Here is an 18,740-nt window from a genome sequence, read left to right on the forward strand (position 1 = left end):
CAAACTGATGTCCAGATACTAACTCATGTCTGTCTTTCCTTAGGTAAGAATTTGACCTGCACTGCATAAATACCTTACATGCTGTTAAATCATGAACATGTGAAAAAAAAAATATCAAAACCAAAAAGCCTAGCAAAAACCTCAAACAATAAGAGAAGATGACAAAGCAGACCATTGTCTATTTAATTTTTAATGTGTTTTGCAACTCCTTAATACAGCATTTAAAATAAATTAGTCTTCTTTATTCTCAAGGCCTTCTAGATTAACTAATAACTTGTATCTACACTAATTTATTACCTCCAAATTTTTCTTAGCAGCTTAAATAAATAAATATAATTAGAAGTCATTCTAGCAAAAACATTGAAAAATGGTAACCATAAGTAAAAGCAAATTAGAATCAAGCTACAATTACATGTTAAATGATCAATTGTGTTGAGGAAAAAAAAAAAAAGAGAAGTCCTATATCACAAAGAAATAGGCAAGATGTGTCTTGCACAGCTAAAATAGCACAGAGGAACAAACAGGCTCATGTAACTGTTCATTAGTGCAGGCTGTGCCATGCAATACTCATTCCTCTGCTTTTACAGAGGGTTTTGGTTTTCCTGATCATCTTTTTTCCTTTAAAAAAAGCTATCAGCAGGAAAAAAAATTGAAGACAAACCATTTTTTATCACTTTACAAATTATATTATTTTTAATGTGATGTAGAAGTTACGCACTAGAGGTGAATGTGACAAAAATTTCACTGTTTACAGCATTTAAAACCTGCACAATTTCATAACTGTTTCATTTTGAGCAACTGCATGTATATCACTCTAGGGATCTCAACTTCATTATTTTAGAAGACAGATTTGTACCATTTCTTGGGGTGCTGGGGTGGAGGTGGGGTAGGATGGAAGAAAAAATTGCTTGAGAGGAAGCAAGGTACTGAGGGAAATTACTTAGCCCTGCACCATAATTTTTCTATTAAAAAGGTTGATGCCTAATCCTGAAATATTAAACAGGACTGCAACATTGAGCCCAGAAAATAGATTTAGAAAAAATGACAATTCAGCCATACTACACAATCATTATCAGACATAACTGTAGTAACATTTGCTTTTTCTTAGTATCTTTAGCACAGATACAAAAGCATGATCTGTCCAGCCTCAAAGATAATTATATTGTTATGATTTTCATTTAGTAGACTTGAAAAAGCCCTCACAAATATATAAATACTTACTATTTTATAATTTATCTACTTAATATATTAATATTTTTATTAGGAATATAACTGAATTTACCTATCAATGATTAAAGGAGTTAAGAAAATGGACTGCTGATAGCAGAATTAATGTAAAATAGTCCAGGTATTTAGATAACATACAAAACCAGAGAATATGACATCTGCAATTTAAATAAATATCTTCTTTACATGAATCTTTAAATTGCCATATTTGAATTCCAGCCTGTATAAATGTTTTTATTGTGGAGACACAGAAAAAAGTTTCAGTCCATTATCATTTTAGCTGAAACAGGCAGTTTTTTCATCTGGTGTGTTCACTTCAACAGACTGCTTTAAAACAGCAGCAAAAATTCACAAATTATTCTTGTGTTCTTATAATCAAATAATAAAGCTAGGGATCAATACAGTCTTGATTGATCAAAAGAAGAAATTTGCCTGGTTACAGTGATTATACAGTACAGAATCACCCTTAAATTGAATAAACACAAGAATTCATAACATTCAAAATGATGACTGGCATTAAAAGAAGCAAAGACAGTAAAATAGAGCTACCATTGGCTATAGCTGAGCAGATCACCGGCCATACTTGGCCACTCTGACTTAAAAAATTTTAGCCTCCACTGTAATTATTGATATTTCTCTCCCTGGTTGTTCTCACCTCAGCTTAAGCCCTAACTAATCCAAAAGAGAATATCTTTTTTTAAAAGCAGAAGTTACAGCAATTCCATCAGCAAGTGCACTGTACTCTTTTTCCTGTGTCCACAATAAACGAGAGATCTGTTCATGCTCTCTGTATTGTTACTGCACTTGAACCATTGCTTCTCCTTGCACTGTCTCTCTCTCCTGTACCAGATATGTTCTACCAGAAGTCTAATAATAAGCCATGACTGCAGCAAAGAGAACTGCTCCTGCAGGTGAACTTTGACTCCCTTATCCTCTCTAATGACTCGATCTAAAATAAGCAGAGACTCTCAATGCATTTGCACACAAAAACTTTTCAGTGGTTTAGGAGGAGGAGAGCACCCAAAGGAGGGCAGTGAAGATGGTGAAGGGTCTGGAGGTGAAGCTGTGTGAGGAGCAGCTGGAGACACTTGGTGTGTTCAGCCTGGGGGAGACTGAGGGGACACCTCACTGCAGGTACAGCTCCCTTGGGAGGGGAAGAGGAGGGGCAGGCTCTGATCTCTGCTCTCTGGTGACAGTGACAGGACACAAGGGAATGGCCTGAAGCTGTGTCAGGGGGTTTTAGGTTGGCTGTCAGGGAACGGCTCTTCAGCCAGAGAGTGGCTGGGCACTGGAACAGCTCCCCAGGGCAGCAGTCACAGCACCAAGCCTGACAGAGTTCCAGAAGTGTTTGAACTCCCAGGCACAAGGTGTAACTCTTGGGAATGATCCCGTGCAGGGCAGGGAGCTGGACCTGATCATCCTTGTGGTTCTCTTTCAGCTCAACATATTCAGTGCTTCTGTGTTGAAAATTGGATTTTTCAAAAAGTGAATTCATTGAAACAAATGGGAGTCAGAGAAATTATCTTAAGAAAACATACAGAATTTTGACAAAACATATTTAGATAAAACGCTGAAAGCATGAAATAATGAAGTGAAACTGGAAGTCCAGAGGGACTAGAAAAATAAGGAAAAATATATCTGATTGATAGAAGAGAATTTAAATGTAGGGAACACTTTGAATTTCTCTTTCTCTAGGTGTCTATGACTTTCCAGTACCACAGGGGAAATGTCATGCTTGAGACCTAAACATCATACTTGTATCATCAGGAAAGATATTTGGAATAGACTGATAACTTTATATAAATTTTTTCTAACATTTTCAGTATACATGATGCAGAGAACACATTCACATAAGGCGCCACTTCCCTTATGATTAAATTCTTGCTTGTAAAATAATTTTTAAACTTTCCAATACAAGATCATAATAAAGCTCTACAGAAATGGAATAAATAACAGTTACTATGACCATTTCAGAACATTTATAAATATAAAAGTACTTACCATAGCCTTAAGAATCCAGATAAGATAGGAAAGAAATTATAAAGAATATTAATTTGTCAGATTTATCATGCAACATAGAAAAGATGTTTATCTTAGCATCAAAAGAGTCTAGCACTCATTTCTAACAATATTATTTCTTTTGGCAACAGTCATATGTAAGCATAAAAAAGATTTACATGTATTTTGATGTATTAATGTATTCTGTGCTATACCTTTCTGTCAGCACTCCCAATAATTAAGAATAAAGCAGAGTGTCATTTAACATGCATTAAAATGTTAAATTTTAATTTAACAGATACAAAAAGATACAAAAGCAGGACAAGAATGGCAGGACAAGAATATACTCGTTTAATACAACTAATGGTGGAGTGGCTGCTGTCAAAAAGATGGTTTAAATAAATGCAGGCTATGCTGTTGTGTACAGTGTGATTTTTTCATCAGTTTTGGAAGGATTTCTACTCTAAAATGGTTTCTGTGCTTTCTCTATTTAAGTGCTCAAACAGTGCAGTGGATCACCACAAAGTGAACACAGAAACTGAGAAAACACTGAGCAATAATTGGCAAAGGCTGATCCTTTAATGACAACAATAGTAATCATTCACTTAGCCTAACACCCAATCACTGCTTTACAGTGAGAAATTGATTAGGGGGCTCACTGTCATCAGAGACTAAATATGTATTTTATTGAGTTATGAATTCTATACTATAGGAAAAGAAAAAGAGAAATGTGACTAGCACTTGAAATTCTTTGGTGCAGAGATACTTTACTTAATCTTGTTTAGAAGTTAGAATAAATCTCAAAGGAACTGCCATTCTTTTCCACTTTGAAATTTCTTTTCTTAAATTATTCTTGTTTTCAATGACTATTAAGAACTCTGAGAACCTCACCTTGTACCTAAAATATGCATAAATCTTTAAAATATTAATACTGAAAAATGGCTTCTTTTTAAAAGGAACTTTCTCTCTCTTTCAGTATCAAAATAAATCAAGTGAAACAGTATCCCAAGCACTCAAGAGCATCTTTGTGAAAATGAGTAGATTATTATTGCATGAAATGCACAGTTCTTGATTACACAAGTAATACCTAAATATCCAGTGAGATATTTAGACTTACCTAGTACATTGTAACAACTGCCTCATTGACTTTTACTGCTTTCATTCCATTCTCTCATGACTCCTTTTTTCCATAAAACAACTGTTGCAGACTGTCATTCACATGCAAAGTAGTAATTACAAGAAAGACCTACACAACTGGCTAATGAATCAACAGTTTCACAAGTTACTCACCACATCTCGAACAATGGGAAAAGATTTCTTTCTTCGCAGGTCTGGCATGCTGTCAATTCCATACAGTCCACGACTGAAGAAGATAAAAAGGCAAAGAAGAAAATAAAAACATGGAACTTACAAGACTACATCCTGAGGAACTGCTTATAATATCTCTATTTACAGTTAAAAATCAAAATTAGTAGTTAACAGCCAAAGGCAAGTGCTCCAATTGAAAAACCAGTGTGAGTGTTCAGTGCATTTCCTTCTGGCATTCACCCAAAGCAAAGTAGCCAAAAGGTTGCTCAATACCTGCTAAAACTTTTTAACATTGATTTAGAAATGAAAAGAAGAGCTTTCCATCGTAAGTTCTTGTATGTCTGGTAGTTGAGATGCAGCCCAACATTACATATTGAACATCACTGATGTAATGAATATTGTATTAAATTTGATACAAAGTTTAAAGTATCTAGCTAAATACACCTCAAATATGACTGTGGAAAACAGAACTTATCACATTTTAAAATAATTCTATAGTGACCATCATTATTTTCTCTTGCCTGGTTTGAGCTTTTTTATTGAGCACACAATTAAACTCCAGTTAGATTTCACATATATCTTGGAAAAAACAACAAAGAGCAACTTGGAGTCACTTCAAAGGATAAAAGGCTGACACACCAACAGAATTTATAACAACACATATTGCTCTGGATAACAAATTGGCCTCATTCTCTCTGACTCTTCCAAACAATTAACACACGTATCCTCCTGAACTTTTCCACAGAGGGTTTTGGAAGATCTCTATATACCTTGTCAATTCCAACTAAGAAGTACTGGGAAATTCTCAGAGAAGCTGAGATATCAGCTTTTTCAAGACCAAACATTTTCCTTTCTATGGTCCTTTGTTTGGCACTGTCTCAAATACCTTTTTCAGTTCTTAAATTTCTCTCTGTCTCTGTGTATATAAAAACTACATCCACAACAAAGAGTTTATCATCTGAAAGCCCTAAATTTATTTATGCATGTTACAATTATTATGTGGAAAGAATTTTTCACTTCCTTCTGATGCACCGGCACCATTGTCTAAGAAAGGGAAAAGAATTCATAGTCTGTTTATGCAATTCTTTTATATTTTCACACAATCATTTTTCCATGCCAGATTGTGATACTAGAATTTATTTTTTTTTCAATAACATAAAGATCAAAGTAGACCCAAATTGCAGCTTCCAGACATACTTACAAACCCAGCACAAGTGTGATAGAAATAAAATAACATTTCTGAGGTTGCGAAAAGTAAATGTACAGAGATCAAGAAAGAAACTCAGGGCTTTTTGCTACTCAGGAGCAGTTCCATCAGCAGTTCGTAAAAATTATCGTGTATAAGACATTCTTATGCTCACACAGAGGCAATATCTGTAAAAGGATTTCCATCTATTATTCTGTTCTCTAACATAAAAATATGACTAAAATCTCACTAAACTTCTTTTACTCATCACTAAGAACACAGCAATGGAAAAACTTTTCATGTTATTGTAGGTTATACACCAAATTCTCTACTCCCCTATCTACTTCCAATTATAACCCAACAATAATTTGACATAGAAGATGATGAAGTGGAATCATAATAATCTGATGAAAATGATCATTCAAGGCAAGGAAAAAAAACATGTCATATTGACTATTTTTTGGTGCTTCTGGAAATATTCTGCCTAACAGTAATATATGTGAATTTGTCAGAGAATTCAAGAAAAATATATTTGTTTTACCACAGAGAACATGCCACTGAAGGAAAGGAGCAATCATCTGCATGCAGTACCATCTGTGTATCGTTAGCAAATTTCAGAATGGATTAGGCCATGTGGTAAAATTATCAGTCTCTGACTCCTCATTAGGCGAGCAAGAGGGTCTCTGGAAAAAGTAAAACAGTACCACCCAGGACCCATATACATGATGAGAACTCCAGCTGACCAGCTTTCACTTTTTAAAAAGATGGAAATAGTGAGCTCTAGAGTGTCTTATCTTCAAGGAAGTGAAGAAAAACAAAATGAAGATGATATTATATAATATTGGTATGGAAAAAACAGAAAAGGTGGTGCTTCTCCCTTTCAACAGACAAGTTTCATGAGAAGCCCCAGAAAAGCTGTCTTTGGTCTTTGCCTTTACTTTCTTGTCTTGGACTGTTCTCTCATGTCATGCAAGCAAGTGAAGATCATTGCAGAGAACAGAGAGCTGCAGTCCCTGCCATGGATTTGGGAGGTGCTGGTGCATGAGGTGGGTTCACAGCATTGTGCAATGACAGAGAGGGAAGAGCAAGGCAGGAGAGAATCAGCCTGGGGTATTTTTGCATAGATAAAGCATGGTAACAATGGTTGTGAGGGAAGCAATCTCTTCCCCCACTTCAAATGGAAACACTCTTTGGAGAGTAAGAGGAAGAAGGAGTCATAGCTAACTGCAGTCAGTTGTGCTGGCAGTAAAAAGACTGAGGGATCCTAGAAATTAGCATTAGTTTTTGCATGAAGGAGTAGAGTGGGAAGTGTGATTAAAACAGAGCTACAAATGTTTTTTAAATGACAGCATTCTTTGCCTGCATGAGACGTTAAATGAAAATTGCAAAACTGTTTTCAGGGAGGCCTAGTGAAACAGAGGATTGAATAAAAGATACTGTGGTCAGCAAAGCAAGGCAAGGACAGGCCTAAACTTTGTCAGCAAAATAAGGTTTAATCTAAAAACATGAGCTATTATTGAACAGCCATTTGAAGTAGTCCTGGTTACAGGACTGTCTGCAACAAGGGATTGACACAGCCTATTCTCAGAGGATTCAATATTTGAATTTATTAACCTGTTTATAGAAGAGAGGGAATAAAAAGAGCAGCTTCAGTCTGTATAGTCCTTAGTGGCAAAAGTTCTCCTTACACCTATGAGATTGCTTTTTTTGTGCAACCCACAAAAATAGGCATTCCGCATTACCTTTTAAAGGTGTAAATCTATTAAGAAGCTGTAATTAAGCAACTGGCTGGGGAAAGTAATACATACAGCAAAAGAGTATGGTCACATACAGCTTCCTACAGGCACAGATACCATAGTTGACTGTCAGTACCTGCATTCAGAGTCTGCTTCTGTCCTAAACTATACAATAACCAGGTGTTAAAACTGTTTCTCCTCTGGTTTGCATTTGGTGACTAATCCTGAACAATGTCACATGTGTTGTCACATTCTTACAGGAACTCTCAAGGTTCTAGAAGCTGCAAAGGGCAGGAATACAACACTTTGAAGTATGACAAATTATATGGAAACTACCTACACCACTAAAAAGCTGTAGATCACTCATAAATTTGTTTAAAGTTTAGTAATAAATACAAATGTTACCATAAGTGTATCACCCAAAGAAACCCGTACATAACATTAAGCAAGTTATTGCCACAACTACGTTTTAACAACACTCATTTCCCCTCAAAACAGGAATCCAAACAGGAAAAACTTCAGAATGTCAATTGTATAGCATTTCAGACAGAAAAGCAGGAGATGAATATTAATTTAATCTCATCACTTTGTCTCTGTAATAAATTTGAGTTATGTAAAAAGTACTTACAGAGTACTCACAGACTAAGTACTTACACTAGCAAGAGGATAATACTCCTTTTAATTAGGTAACTATTATAATTGATAAATTTTACCAAAATCTTATAATTCAGTCCGGAAAGGTAAATAAATAAAAGAAAGTATTCAGAAAGGGAAGGAATCCCTAGAACTGGATGCAAAATAATTTCATTTGGTGACAACAAAGCAAAATTTACAGATTTCTACCAGACTCACTCTCAACCACTGGAAGATCTTTCCCTTTACTTTTAAATTTCAAGTATTGAAGTGATATTTTATTGCTAGAATTACATTACTCTACATTTACCAGAATGAAGACAAAATTGTGCTACAGCTTCAAAGGACACTTATTTTATATGCAAAGAGGTAAAAAGCCCATCTCTTATCTAACTGACCTCAGCATTGGAATGGTTGTATTAATTTATTTAGAATATGTTATATAATATGCTATATTAATTTATTTATTTATTAAAATTTCACTAAAATAAAGAATTAAAAAATTAAAGGGGGAAGACGCACACATTGAAACTATCTTCCTTTTAAAATAATGTAATTTCTTAAAACCAAAAGCTTAGAAAAAATACTGTATGCTAGAAGACTAATTTGCAATTACAAACAACATTGTAACATTTACAAATACCAACATATAAAACAAATAACATTGTTACATTTTCAAATAACAAAATTCTCAGTTATATTTTTACTTACCCAGCAAATGCTTGGACTGCATAGAGCTTGGAAGCATCTAAGGAACTTGCACTTACTAACTGAGCCTTTAATAGAAATCAAAAGAAGTACAGTTACTTGATTGCTTTTAGTAAGTTTTGGACAGAATTTAACTGCATCAAACATATAAGACATATGAAAATGTTTAGCAGGGTCAGCTCCAGGCCAAAGCTAGACTAACTGTTCCTTTGGGAGACATTTTAGTAGCATTCAGCATTTAGTGTCACACAGTGAAAGAACCCACGGGAAGGTAAGGTATTACTTCCCAAACACTGTTGCCCTTTAAATCCTGTATTGAATGCAGGGTAGGTGATAATTAGAGGCAAAAATCAGATATATCATGTTTGACAGTAGCAGACCCCTGTGTTGGCAATTATGGAAAGCACAACAGTGAGGGTTACCCTGTATATAAATGCAACACGTTTGCAATACAATCAAAGGAGAACAAAAGAGTGGAAAGCTGGGAAAAAAAACATGCAGATTTCACAACTAAAATGAAGGAACAAAACAGGTCAAATAAGTCACAAACAAACATCAACGAAATACATGATCCCTATAGCAAATAGGTGATTTTAAACCTTTTCATCCACAGAACCGCTATCTGAAAGAGAATTGGGAAGAAGGGGAATATAGGTTAGAAAAATCAGTCTCTGAAAAAAATCTTATGCTATAAAATCTGTCAGTGTTTTCATCTGTTAATGTAGACCAGAATCCAAGTAACACCTGAGCTTAGCTGTATAATTGTGGCAAGATCACTGTCACTAACTAAAGTGACAAAGCAAAAAGGTGTTCTTGGTAGATAAGGACCCCTCCCACTTATGAAGGACCATAATTCACATATTATACCCCATATCTATGTGATTTTTAATTTTATTTTTTTAAATAATCTATTTTTAATAATAATGAATATATAGTTAATACAGTTGCAGTGTTCAAATAAATAATGCTCTACTTTCAAGGAAAAAGAAGGTGTTTCTAAGGATACAAACACCACAACCTCAACCCAACTCCTGAACTGTAACAATTCTATCATAGCTCTCATAAAATGACAGAAATTACTCCCCAAATGCCAACAGAACTACAATTGTGAAAGAATATTTCATACATACATATATATCATTCTAAATTTCTTTATGCAAGAGTGAAAATTTACAGACAGAAAATATTTGCTGACAGAAAAAGCTACCCTTGTTTTATTGTCTTGTCACATTTGCACTTTACAGTACAGTGCATACATGAAACAGTGTTGTTTTAATTGTCACCTTACTGATCTTCCCACTTCCCTAAAGGGAGTGCTCAAGGACCCTTTAATAGTTTGGATTCTCTCAAAGTATTTGTATACACTACAAAATAACAATTTACACCTTAAACATGGGCCACATTTAACTTTTAAACCCACTTATATACAGGAAAAATCACATTCAAACACATAAATCAAAAATATACTGGCAACTGTAAAGCTGCATAGTGGACAGTAGTGAAAATCAGGGAACTAAAAGGCTCTATTCTTCCATTAGTTTTAGAGGCTGCTTACAAGATCAAAGCATTTGACTGACTAGATCTATGAAAATGAGCTCATTCTTTAAATATTATAATTAAAAAAAATATTTGTGAAATGTATATTTCTCTCAACACCGGATAGTATTGGCTACTCTTTCAAGACTATAAAGAATATTTGGACAACAATATGATCTAATCTCCCCACTCCAAAATTATTGCTGCACTTCACAAGCAGGGTGAGAGCAGGAGGAAATAGGTTACTGTAAGCAGGCCTTGGAAACAGGATGGGGTGTGCTTTTATGAGGCCTAAAGAAAAGATGAGTTAAAACATAAGGGTTGGAGCAGCATCTGGACATCAGTGAGAGGAGAGCAATGACAGTGTGTACCAACACAGCGGGACTGACAGAGGCATGAATTCTTGAACTTGTAAAAAAAGGAAGAGTCCAAAAGGTGAAGAAAAATCTGGGGACTAAGGGAGTCTTTAAGCAAGACACTATTTGTAATTTAAGAAGCCTCACTACTATCTGTTCAAGCAACCTGCACATTCTTTCTAGAATATCTCATCATAACTAAATTGGTAATACTGACAAATAAAAGCACAGAATAAATCTGAGTATTGATTTGTTGATTCCACATATTTGATTACGTGGAATGCAATTATTAAATAGCTTGTAGATGCTTTGCTATCAGATACCTAAAGAATCATATTAATTCTTCATTTAATTCACTTGTTCAAAAAGTTCTATTAAAAATTTGTTGAGATTTGTCTTCTACATAAAATGGAATTATTAAAGCATGACAGATAGATATATAAAATTTTCTTGACCTCTCTTTGTTTCACCCAACTTCATCTAATTTCATTACATTTAGTTTACTGGAACCTAATTTTGCCTAAATTTAGTGAGGAGAGTGACAATCAAAATTAGGAAGGAAGAAAGGAGTGTTTTTGGTTTTACTGGCTTTTCTTTGCAGTTGCTACACATAAAGAAAAATGCACTCATCTAACGGTCTCTTTTCTCAATAGAAATTACATGAAGCGGATGACTGACGCAAATTTCCCAAAAAAGAGATCTTAAGAACATCTCTTCTTTATAACAATTGAGTGCATCTTCAAAGACAAAATTAGTTTGAAAACTTCATTGTTTACTGCTTCTTCTGAAGTCACCATGAGTGAAATAATCTGAACTGGAAGTGTTTTCTGCATGTATGAGAGCACCAAATCAGGAAGTGTACAGAGTCACCAAGCAATTCACTTTAGTAGTCGTCAGGCTACCAGAACAGACAGCAACATTCCTTGATGTAGATAAGAAATGAACTGTGATTATGTAAGAGACCACTGAATGTATTTTCACATCAGGATTCAAGGCTAGACATCTCAGATTATATTGCTGAATGACAATGATTTACTGAAAAGAGCTTATCTTCATATAACTCACTTCAGTCATCCACACATTCAAAATACTAACCTAGAAAAGTAATGAGTGCATCTAGCAGCAGTAGAAACACTGGTTCATATAATTAACCCTTCTTACTTTAATTAGTTGTTTCTCCATAAATTTTTAATTGAAAGTTCACTACATTATGAAATACCAGTAATAGCCTTCATATTGTGCCTCTATACCACAGGCCATTTTAGATAAGAGGAAGGATTTTTTTTTACTAGGATTATAGGGAGAATCCTTTTGCTCCTTAATTGTTGCTATTTCAGCTCAGTGCAGTCCACATTGATATTTACAAACCTGTGTAGTAGAATGATGAAGAGTAGAGTGGTCATCTATCTACATACTACTGAAAATTATTTTTACTAATGTCAAATATTGAAGGCAAAAGGAAAATGCATACAAGCCCTTTTTATTTAAGGCTGTCAATTACATTTAATTAGATAACTAAGCAGGAAATTAGACAAAATTAGTCTAAGTTTACTTTAATAAGTTTCAGTTATTAAAAAGCTATATAATACTCAGCATAGCCACTAAATCTTGGCTTCTGTTCAAAGTGGTTTACATATTGGGATGGCTGGGGAATGAAGAGCAAAAACCTTGTCATTTTTCAGTACCCTCAAATAAGCCCCCTGGTTATTTTCTATCCACCTATCATTTCAAATGTAGGCTAAGTAAAATTTCCAACAAGTGTTTATTTATGCTGCATAATTACTATTCAAACTTGGTATGAAAATTAACAGATGTTAGAAAAGTTTAACTTTACATTGTTATAAACTGTTTTCAGATTGTCATGGTCCAAGTTCATTCAATTAGCAATGTTGCCATCTGTAACTTCTCACATGAAAGAGAAATTAATCATACAAGACAACCAGTTCTATACCCAAATTTCTGAGGAAAAAAACCAAACAACCATAAAGGATGCTGAAAAGGCAGAGTCTTCCAGCAGGAAAGGTATATTAGCAATGAGGATATGGAAGTTAAGACAGACCTTTGCTTTTGTACCTTGTGACGCCATCAGAAATTTACAACTGGATCTATCAGTCAGCAGAGATATTTATATCAAAGAGGTTCAGGTGATTCTGCTGCCCAGTTATGAACCTCCATCAAAAGTCTTGTGTCATTATTTCATTTCTGCACTTTTCTGAGAGCAGAACATTTTCCCAATACACTCCTCTTCCCTTTAATGACTGCAAGAATTCAGTTCTCCACTCCCTGCCATAACACAACAACTGTAACAAAGTTCTAAAAATCTAAACTGTTAGGAAACCCTAGGATCAAAATTAGTCAAAACATTGATTTACCACTCTTGTGTGCATTATTCCACAACACCAAGAAGGAAAAAGAATTAAAGTTCATTATTTTCTCAAAAGTACCATTTCGATATTTAATTCTGCAAAATAGCTTCAAGAATGTCAAACTGACTGATAATTACATTGTTTCTGGAAGCAAAGCCTTCAGACAAAATACTTGCCAAAATTAGATAACAATACAGCTGTTCCATTAAAACAACATGTGTAAAGTACCCATAGTCAGAAGTAGTTTGAGGTCTGAGGTGGACAATTTTAATTAGCATGTACTGCCAAGGAAGGGAAATAACAGATGAAATCCAGGTTTGAATACAAGCAGGACATTAAAGAAGTGGATTGGCCAAAACAATGACACAAATTAAACCATGCTAAAATAATAAATGCTGCAGCCAGAAGCTATTATTGCCACTACAGAACAGAACATTACACTCTGTAAGCCCAGAGGATGTTGTATTGCTGAAGCTTATTCTAGGGAAATAGTGTATAATGCTTGAAAGATAATATTAAAGCTAGCACATCACAAGAGATGAGTGATGCCTGTCTGACAAAGAGAAGGTCAAACTTGAATAAAGCTTGGTTGACAGGAGAAATAGAAGAATTGCTGCTAGCACTTTACTAGCAGTGATGTAGAAAAATTACTAGCGGATACATGGAGAGTCAAAACAGGAGGTCAGTTTGGTGAAGATGAAAACTGCATTTGTGTCTCTATTAATAAAGTGGTCTGCAAATCTGAAACAAAAAGATATGCTTTAAAAACACCTCTGGTGTTTAGAAATTGAGTCCCATTAGACTTCTAATGGCTTTGTTTTCTATAGTTTTTCAACAGCTAGTAGACACTTCTACCAAATTTTAGAACTTCTCTCTAAAACAGTAAGTTATAGACTGTCAAGAGAACTATTTTCAGGGTGTGGTGAGCTCAAAAAACTACCATTCTCTCGAAGACTGTGATCTCTTGACAATCTCTGGCTTGTTGGGGTGATGGTGGGAAGTAAAAGTCAGCATGCATTTTAAGCACTCTCTTCTGACCCCAGAAAGCATTCAAATGATAAGGCATACATTATCCAAAATGGATGAAAAGGTGTATTTTATCTCCCTCAATACATATGATAACAGTACATGCAACCAAGTAATTAATTATATGCTATGAAAACAAACACATGATTGATTATTGTAACTTTTCATGCATCCACACTATCTTGGGGTGTCCCTCCACTAGGACACACAGCTAATGATGTCACAAAGTGACAAACTGGGAAGACAAATATTTGCTTCAAAGGTGTACCCCCATTGTAAAATAAAAAACTCATGTTGGCACACCCATAAGTCATATAAATCTACTACTGTTAAACAGCAAGAATAACATGTACAGCTAGTTTCAGGAACAAAGCATCAGAACTTAGAGTCTGGGCAACAGTCACATATTTCACAAGTTTTGATATTCATAGCTGCTGTTGGCATAAAGTTGTTTCTTCTACTGTGGAGTTGCTTCCACTTCTGAGGTAAGGTTTAGGAACTATCTAAAATAGTCTCAAAGACTTTAAAACATTATCTTTAGAACCCCCAAACTAGAAGGCTAAAAAAATTTAGATAAGCCAAACTAATTTCAAGACTTACAGTAGTGAAAAAATAAAGGAGTCATTGGGTAATCACATAAAAAATAAATAAAAATAAACAAAAACTTAAAATAAATAAAAATAAAAAATTACATCAAGCTAATCACTTACTGAGATAAGACAAAGATATACAATTTATATTGATAAGAAACTAGCTTAAAAGATACAAGAGAAGAAAAACATTTGAAATAATATGATTAGCAGTAAAATATTAAAAAATATTATTTTCTGTTATTTTTTATTGTATAGATAAAATCAAAATCAAATTACAGTTTGTTTTGGTTCTGCTTGAAATAATAAGTTGGAATAATTATGTCTAAACACCAAAGAGAGACACAGATGCTAAGAGCTATAAACTGGTACACTGGAATTCAAAGAATGACTTTTGGTACTATTGGAATTTTTCAGCTTCATAGGACATGCATAAATCCTTCTGAATTCCTCAATCCCTTTTTATAGTTAGTAGAAAAAGGCATATCTCCTTGTCCTCTACTTTCATGATTTTTTAGAAAAAGAACTTTTCATCCAACATGCCTTTAAAAGTTCCTAAGGAAAATTCCACTACTTTATGTTTGCAGTACCCTCCTTGCCTTATGGATGCAGAAGAGCATCAGCTCCATCCTGTTTGTGTTAAATGAAATAGGAAGAGTTACAGGAAAAGATTAAAAAGTGCTTTAGTTTATGTTCATCCATTTTATAAGTATTCCTCTCTCCCAGTTTATTTTTACAGTCAATAATAGTACATCCATCACACCTGTCTGTCCTTATTCCATCTTGATATATATGCAGCTGAAGGACAAGAATTGCTTTGGTGAGGCTGCAGCTGCACTGGTGATACCCAGAGCCATACACAGTTTATGGGTCTGTGACAGCATTGACAAATCACTTGCTGCTGCTCCAGTAATCTACTCCGGGAAAGCTACTCAAGTGTCAGTCAGCAGATTGCTCTTTGCCACTACTTAGTTAGTGAAAACAGATTACAATATTTTCTGTGGTATTCTTTTCTAGCTAACTTGTATCCTTGTATCTTTAGCACACCGTGTTCTTTGTCATAGCATCCAAGACATTTTTAAATGGCTCTGTCAGCCACACAACCATAAGTCTTGATTTCCAGATTTACTAAAATTTGCAAGCTATCTTAAGAATACTCTCACATCCTCATGGAAGAAATCCACATGGTCAACAAAGTTCTATCAGTAACAAGAACAACTTTGCATCAGCAACAACTGGAGATGTTTCAGGTATTCCCTTCTATTTAGAGTTCCTGAGAGACAACTGTCCAGGTGTTGCACTGATCACCTGGAAAACGTGCACAAGGAAACAGTCTGGTACTTGTCCCATGGAAGTAGTCAGAATTTCCCTTTGACAACCAGAGAATCTCTTACACACTCTTGTAATATTCCTCTTCACCAGTACACCAGAGGAAGACTTGAGCCTATTTATGAATTCATGCTTTCCAAGTCATTACATTTTTTAAATACATGTCTAGATAATTTTTCAGCCCGATGTTTTAACAAGATTCCTTTTATCCAAAAGCTGCATTCAAAAATTATGCAGTGCTATTTCTACTTCTAAAACACAATGATACAAAGAAAATTCTTAAATATTTTGGAAATAAAAATAAAAAATATTTTTTAATCTTGATGATACAATATTTTGTTTATTTTTTTCAGCAAAACCATTATTAGAATCCCTTGACACTGGCATTCATGATCAGCTTTCCTCTTAGCTCTTGCAACTTTGAATCTGTTTAAGCTCAAAAAGAGCAGAGAAACTGCATGCATATTTATCAATCTACATTAATTTTAAGGAGAGTGAAAATAGTTAAATGGCCTCCTGTTTTCATAAGGAGTAGAGTAGCAGAGGCTTTCTCCATTTACAGAGGAAACTAGAGTTTTAACAAACCACTTTTTTTTTTTAAACAGAAGTCATTCTCTAAACAGAAAAAATTTGGTGTGGTCTGCTTTGTTGTTTTTTTTTTGTCTACTTATTTTTATTAAACAGTGAAAACACAGATTTCTGCTAAACCTTATTGACTAAGGGTGTTAGGAGGTTTGTGTTTTTCTGTGGTTTTGGTTTCTTTTCCGTTTGTTTTTCTGTTTTGTTGTTGTTTGGTTGGGTTTTTGGTTTTGTTTGAGGTTTTTTTTGGGTTTGTTTTCCTGGTTGGTTAATATGTTTTTTATGCTTAATAGCTGCAGCTATTCCATCTGATACATGTAGACAGTAGAATTTTTTTAATCTGAGACTGTTACACAAATGTTGTTGTGACACACATTTCCCTGATGTAAAGCACACTGATTTAGAAGGAGTTAGTATACTAAATTAAATTGTTGCTCTTCAATCTATGTGTTTACTATCCTGTTTAAAAAGAGACCCAGTATTATAATCTAAAATTTTCTGATAAGAACAAATGCTGTAACTACAGAATTGAAACATAAAAAGTCAGAAGAACACTATCATCTTTCCTGGAACATATATTAAACAGGTTTTTAAATAGTTCTTCCAGTCACTTAACTAGTGGAAAAAATATACAGATTGAATATGTAGCAAGCAACTGATACAGAGCATCCTTTCATGATGCCCCAACTTTACAGTAGGTGGTGAATATAATTACTTGCTTTTTCTTCACAGACAAGAAGATGGATGTATCATCTTTATGACTAACTGATTAGATTTCCTGCCATAATTTTTCAAAAGCAACCTTTCTACAAATCTATTAATCTCAAACTGGACAGACTGCCATTTTCTGTTTTAAGTCTCTGATATTCATTCTCTCCATCAAAGGACAGAAGAGAAATAGGAAGGGATGGGTATAAATACTTATGCCTGACTCCAGTTAAACCAGTAGCAAGAAAATAATGCATGTACTCTCCTGTGCATGAAACAAGCATATGAAGCCGAGTCAAATCAATATACCTTGGTTCATCAGCACCATCCTGATTGAATTCACTGAGTGGTTAATAATTCTTTAGAACACTGTTTTACCTCCCATAATATTAGTGGAAGATTTTGCAAGTGCACTCATACACATGTGAAAAAGGAATTGTGGCTAACCAGTTTGGGTTCAGGAAAAGCGTATTTATCACTTTCTATCCACATCATCTGAAAATTTATTTTGTGTCCTCTCATCCTGTACAACTACAGCTTCTTACTGCACCACCTCCCTGTCCTCCTCCAAAAAAAAAGAGTTAAAGACACAGGGGAAAACACTCTGGAATCTGCCTTTTTACATTATTTATGTATGAAGAGAAGAGCAATAGATTAATCACCTTCTGTTGAAAAGTATTCTGTCCCCAGATCCATCTCTTTATAGATGATATATTAGGTGAATATATATTTATTTTCCTTAAACATTTCAGATGAACTACATCAGCCACACAGAATTCACAATTAGTCCTTATATTGATGAAGTAATTTATCACTCTTGTGAAAAAAACCCAAACAAACCATAAATAAATGAGATTTGGGAAAAACAAAAAAACCTGTTATCACTAAATACTGTAGCTCCAATGTTTTGAAACAGAACAAAAAAATCTTGGGGCTTGTTACTGCTGTTACCTTTTATTAACTATGAGTGCTTATGTCTGGACTATTCTTTTCCAATGATGCAAAGACTAATTGCATAATTCTGTTCTTCAGTCAGACACTACGAAGTGAAATACAAATATCCTTCCTATAAAACAACAGAAACACTTCCCTCCACTGTTAAAGAGGCAAATCCAATCCCTGTTCCCTGTCCACCTATGTACAGAGCTAGATGAGTTCACCCATCTTGATCATAAACAATCTACATCTTATTCTGTGTCTGAAAATTCAGACCAAAGGCATTTTATAATCTGAAAGATTTTTAAAATCTGACATACCAAATCATAACCAAGATCTTCAACAACTGAATCAAGAAGCTACTGCTCACAAATTACCATTCATAGAAGAGCCTATGTTATCGCTGAAAGCAACTGAGAAGAGTGGATGCAACTCTGGAGTATTTTCCAGAGGCATAGTTTCATCAGGACAGAAAATCATGGTTATGCTAAGGCACCTGTAAAAGGTAAGGTAGGGAC

The 18,740-nt window shown here is 34.5% G+C and overlaps 1 protein-coding gene across 6 annotated transcripts in view; it reads right to left on the reverse strand.

Moving 5' to 3' along the window:
* UNC13C (unc-13 homolog C) overlaps positions 1–18,740 on the reverse strand; it is a 174,421-nt gene that overhangs the window by 93,271 nt on the left and 62,410 nt on the right. For 4 of the 6 annotated variants that reach the window (XM_015638962.3, XM_033516898.1, XM_015638963.3 and 1 more), the window contains 3 exons: positions 8,800–8,864; positions 4,516–4,588; positions 3,229–3,234 (listed from right to left, as the gene is read on the reverse strand). In XM_015638962.3, coding sequence (XP_015494448.1) covers positions 3,229–3,234; positions 4,516–4,588; positions 8,800–8,864 — 144 coding nt within the window. Of the gene's footprint in view, positions 1–3,228; positions 3,235–4,515; positions 4,589–8,799; positions 8,865–9,395; positions 9,419–18,740 lie in introns of all 6 variants that reach the window. The other 2 variants (XM_015638957.3, XM_015638961.3) reach the window with 2 other exon arrangements.

This window comes from Parus major, chromosome 10 (assembly GCF_001522545.3).
Source record: "Parus major isolate Abel chromosome 10, Parus_major1.1, whole genome shotgun sequence".
Taxonomy (NCBI): domain Eukaryota; kingdom Metazoa; phylum Chordata; class Aves; order Passeriformes; family Paridae; genus Parus; species Parus major.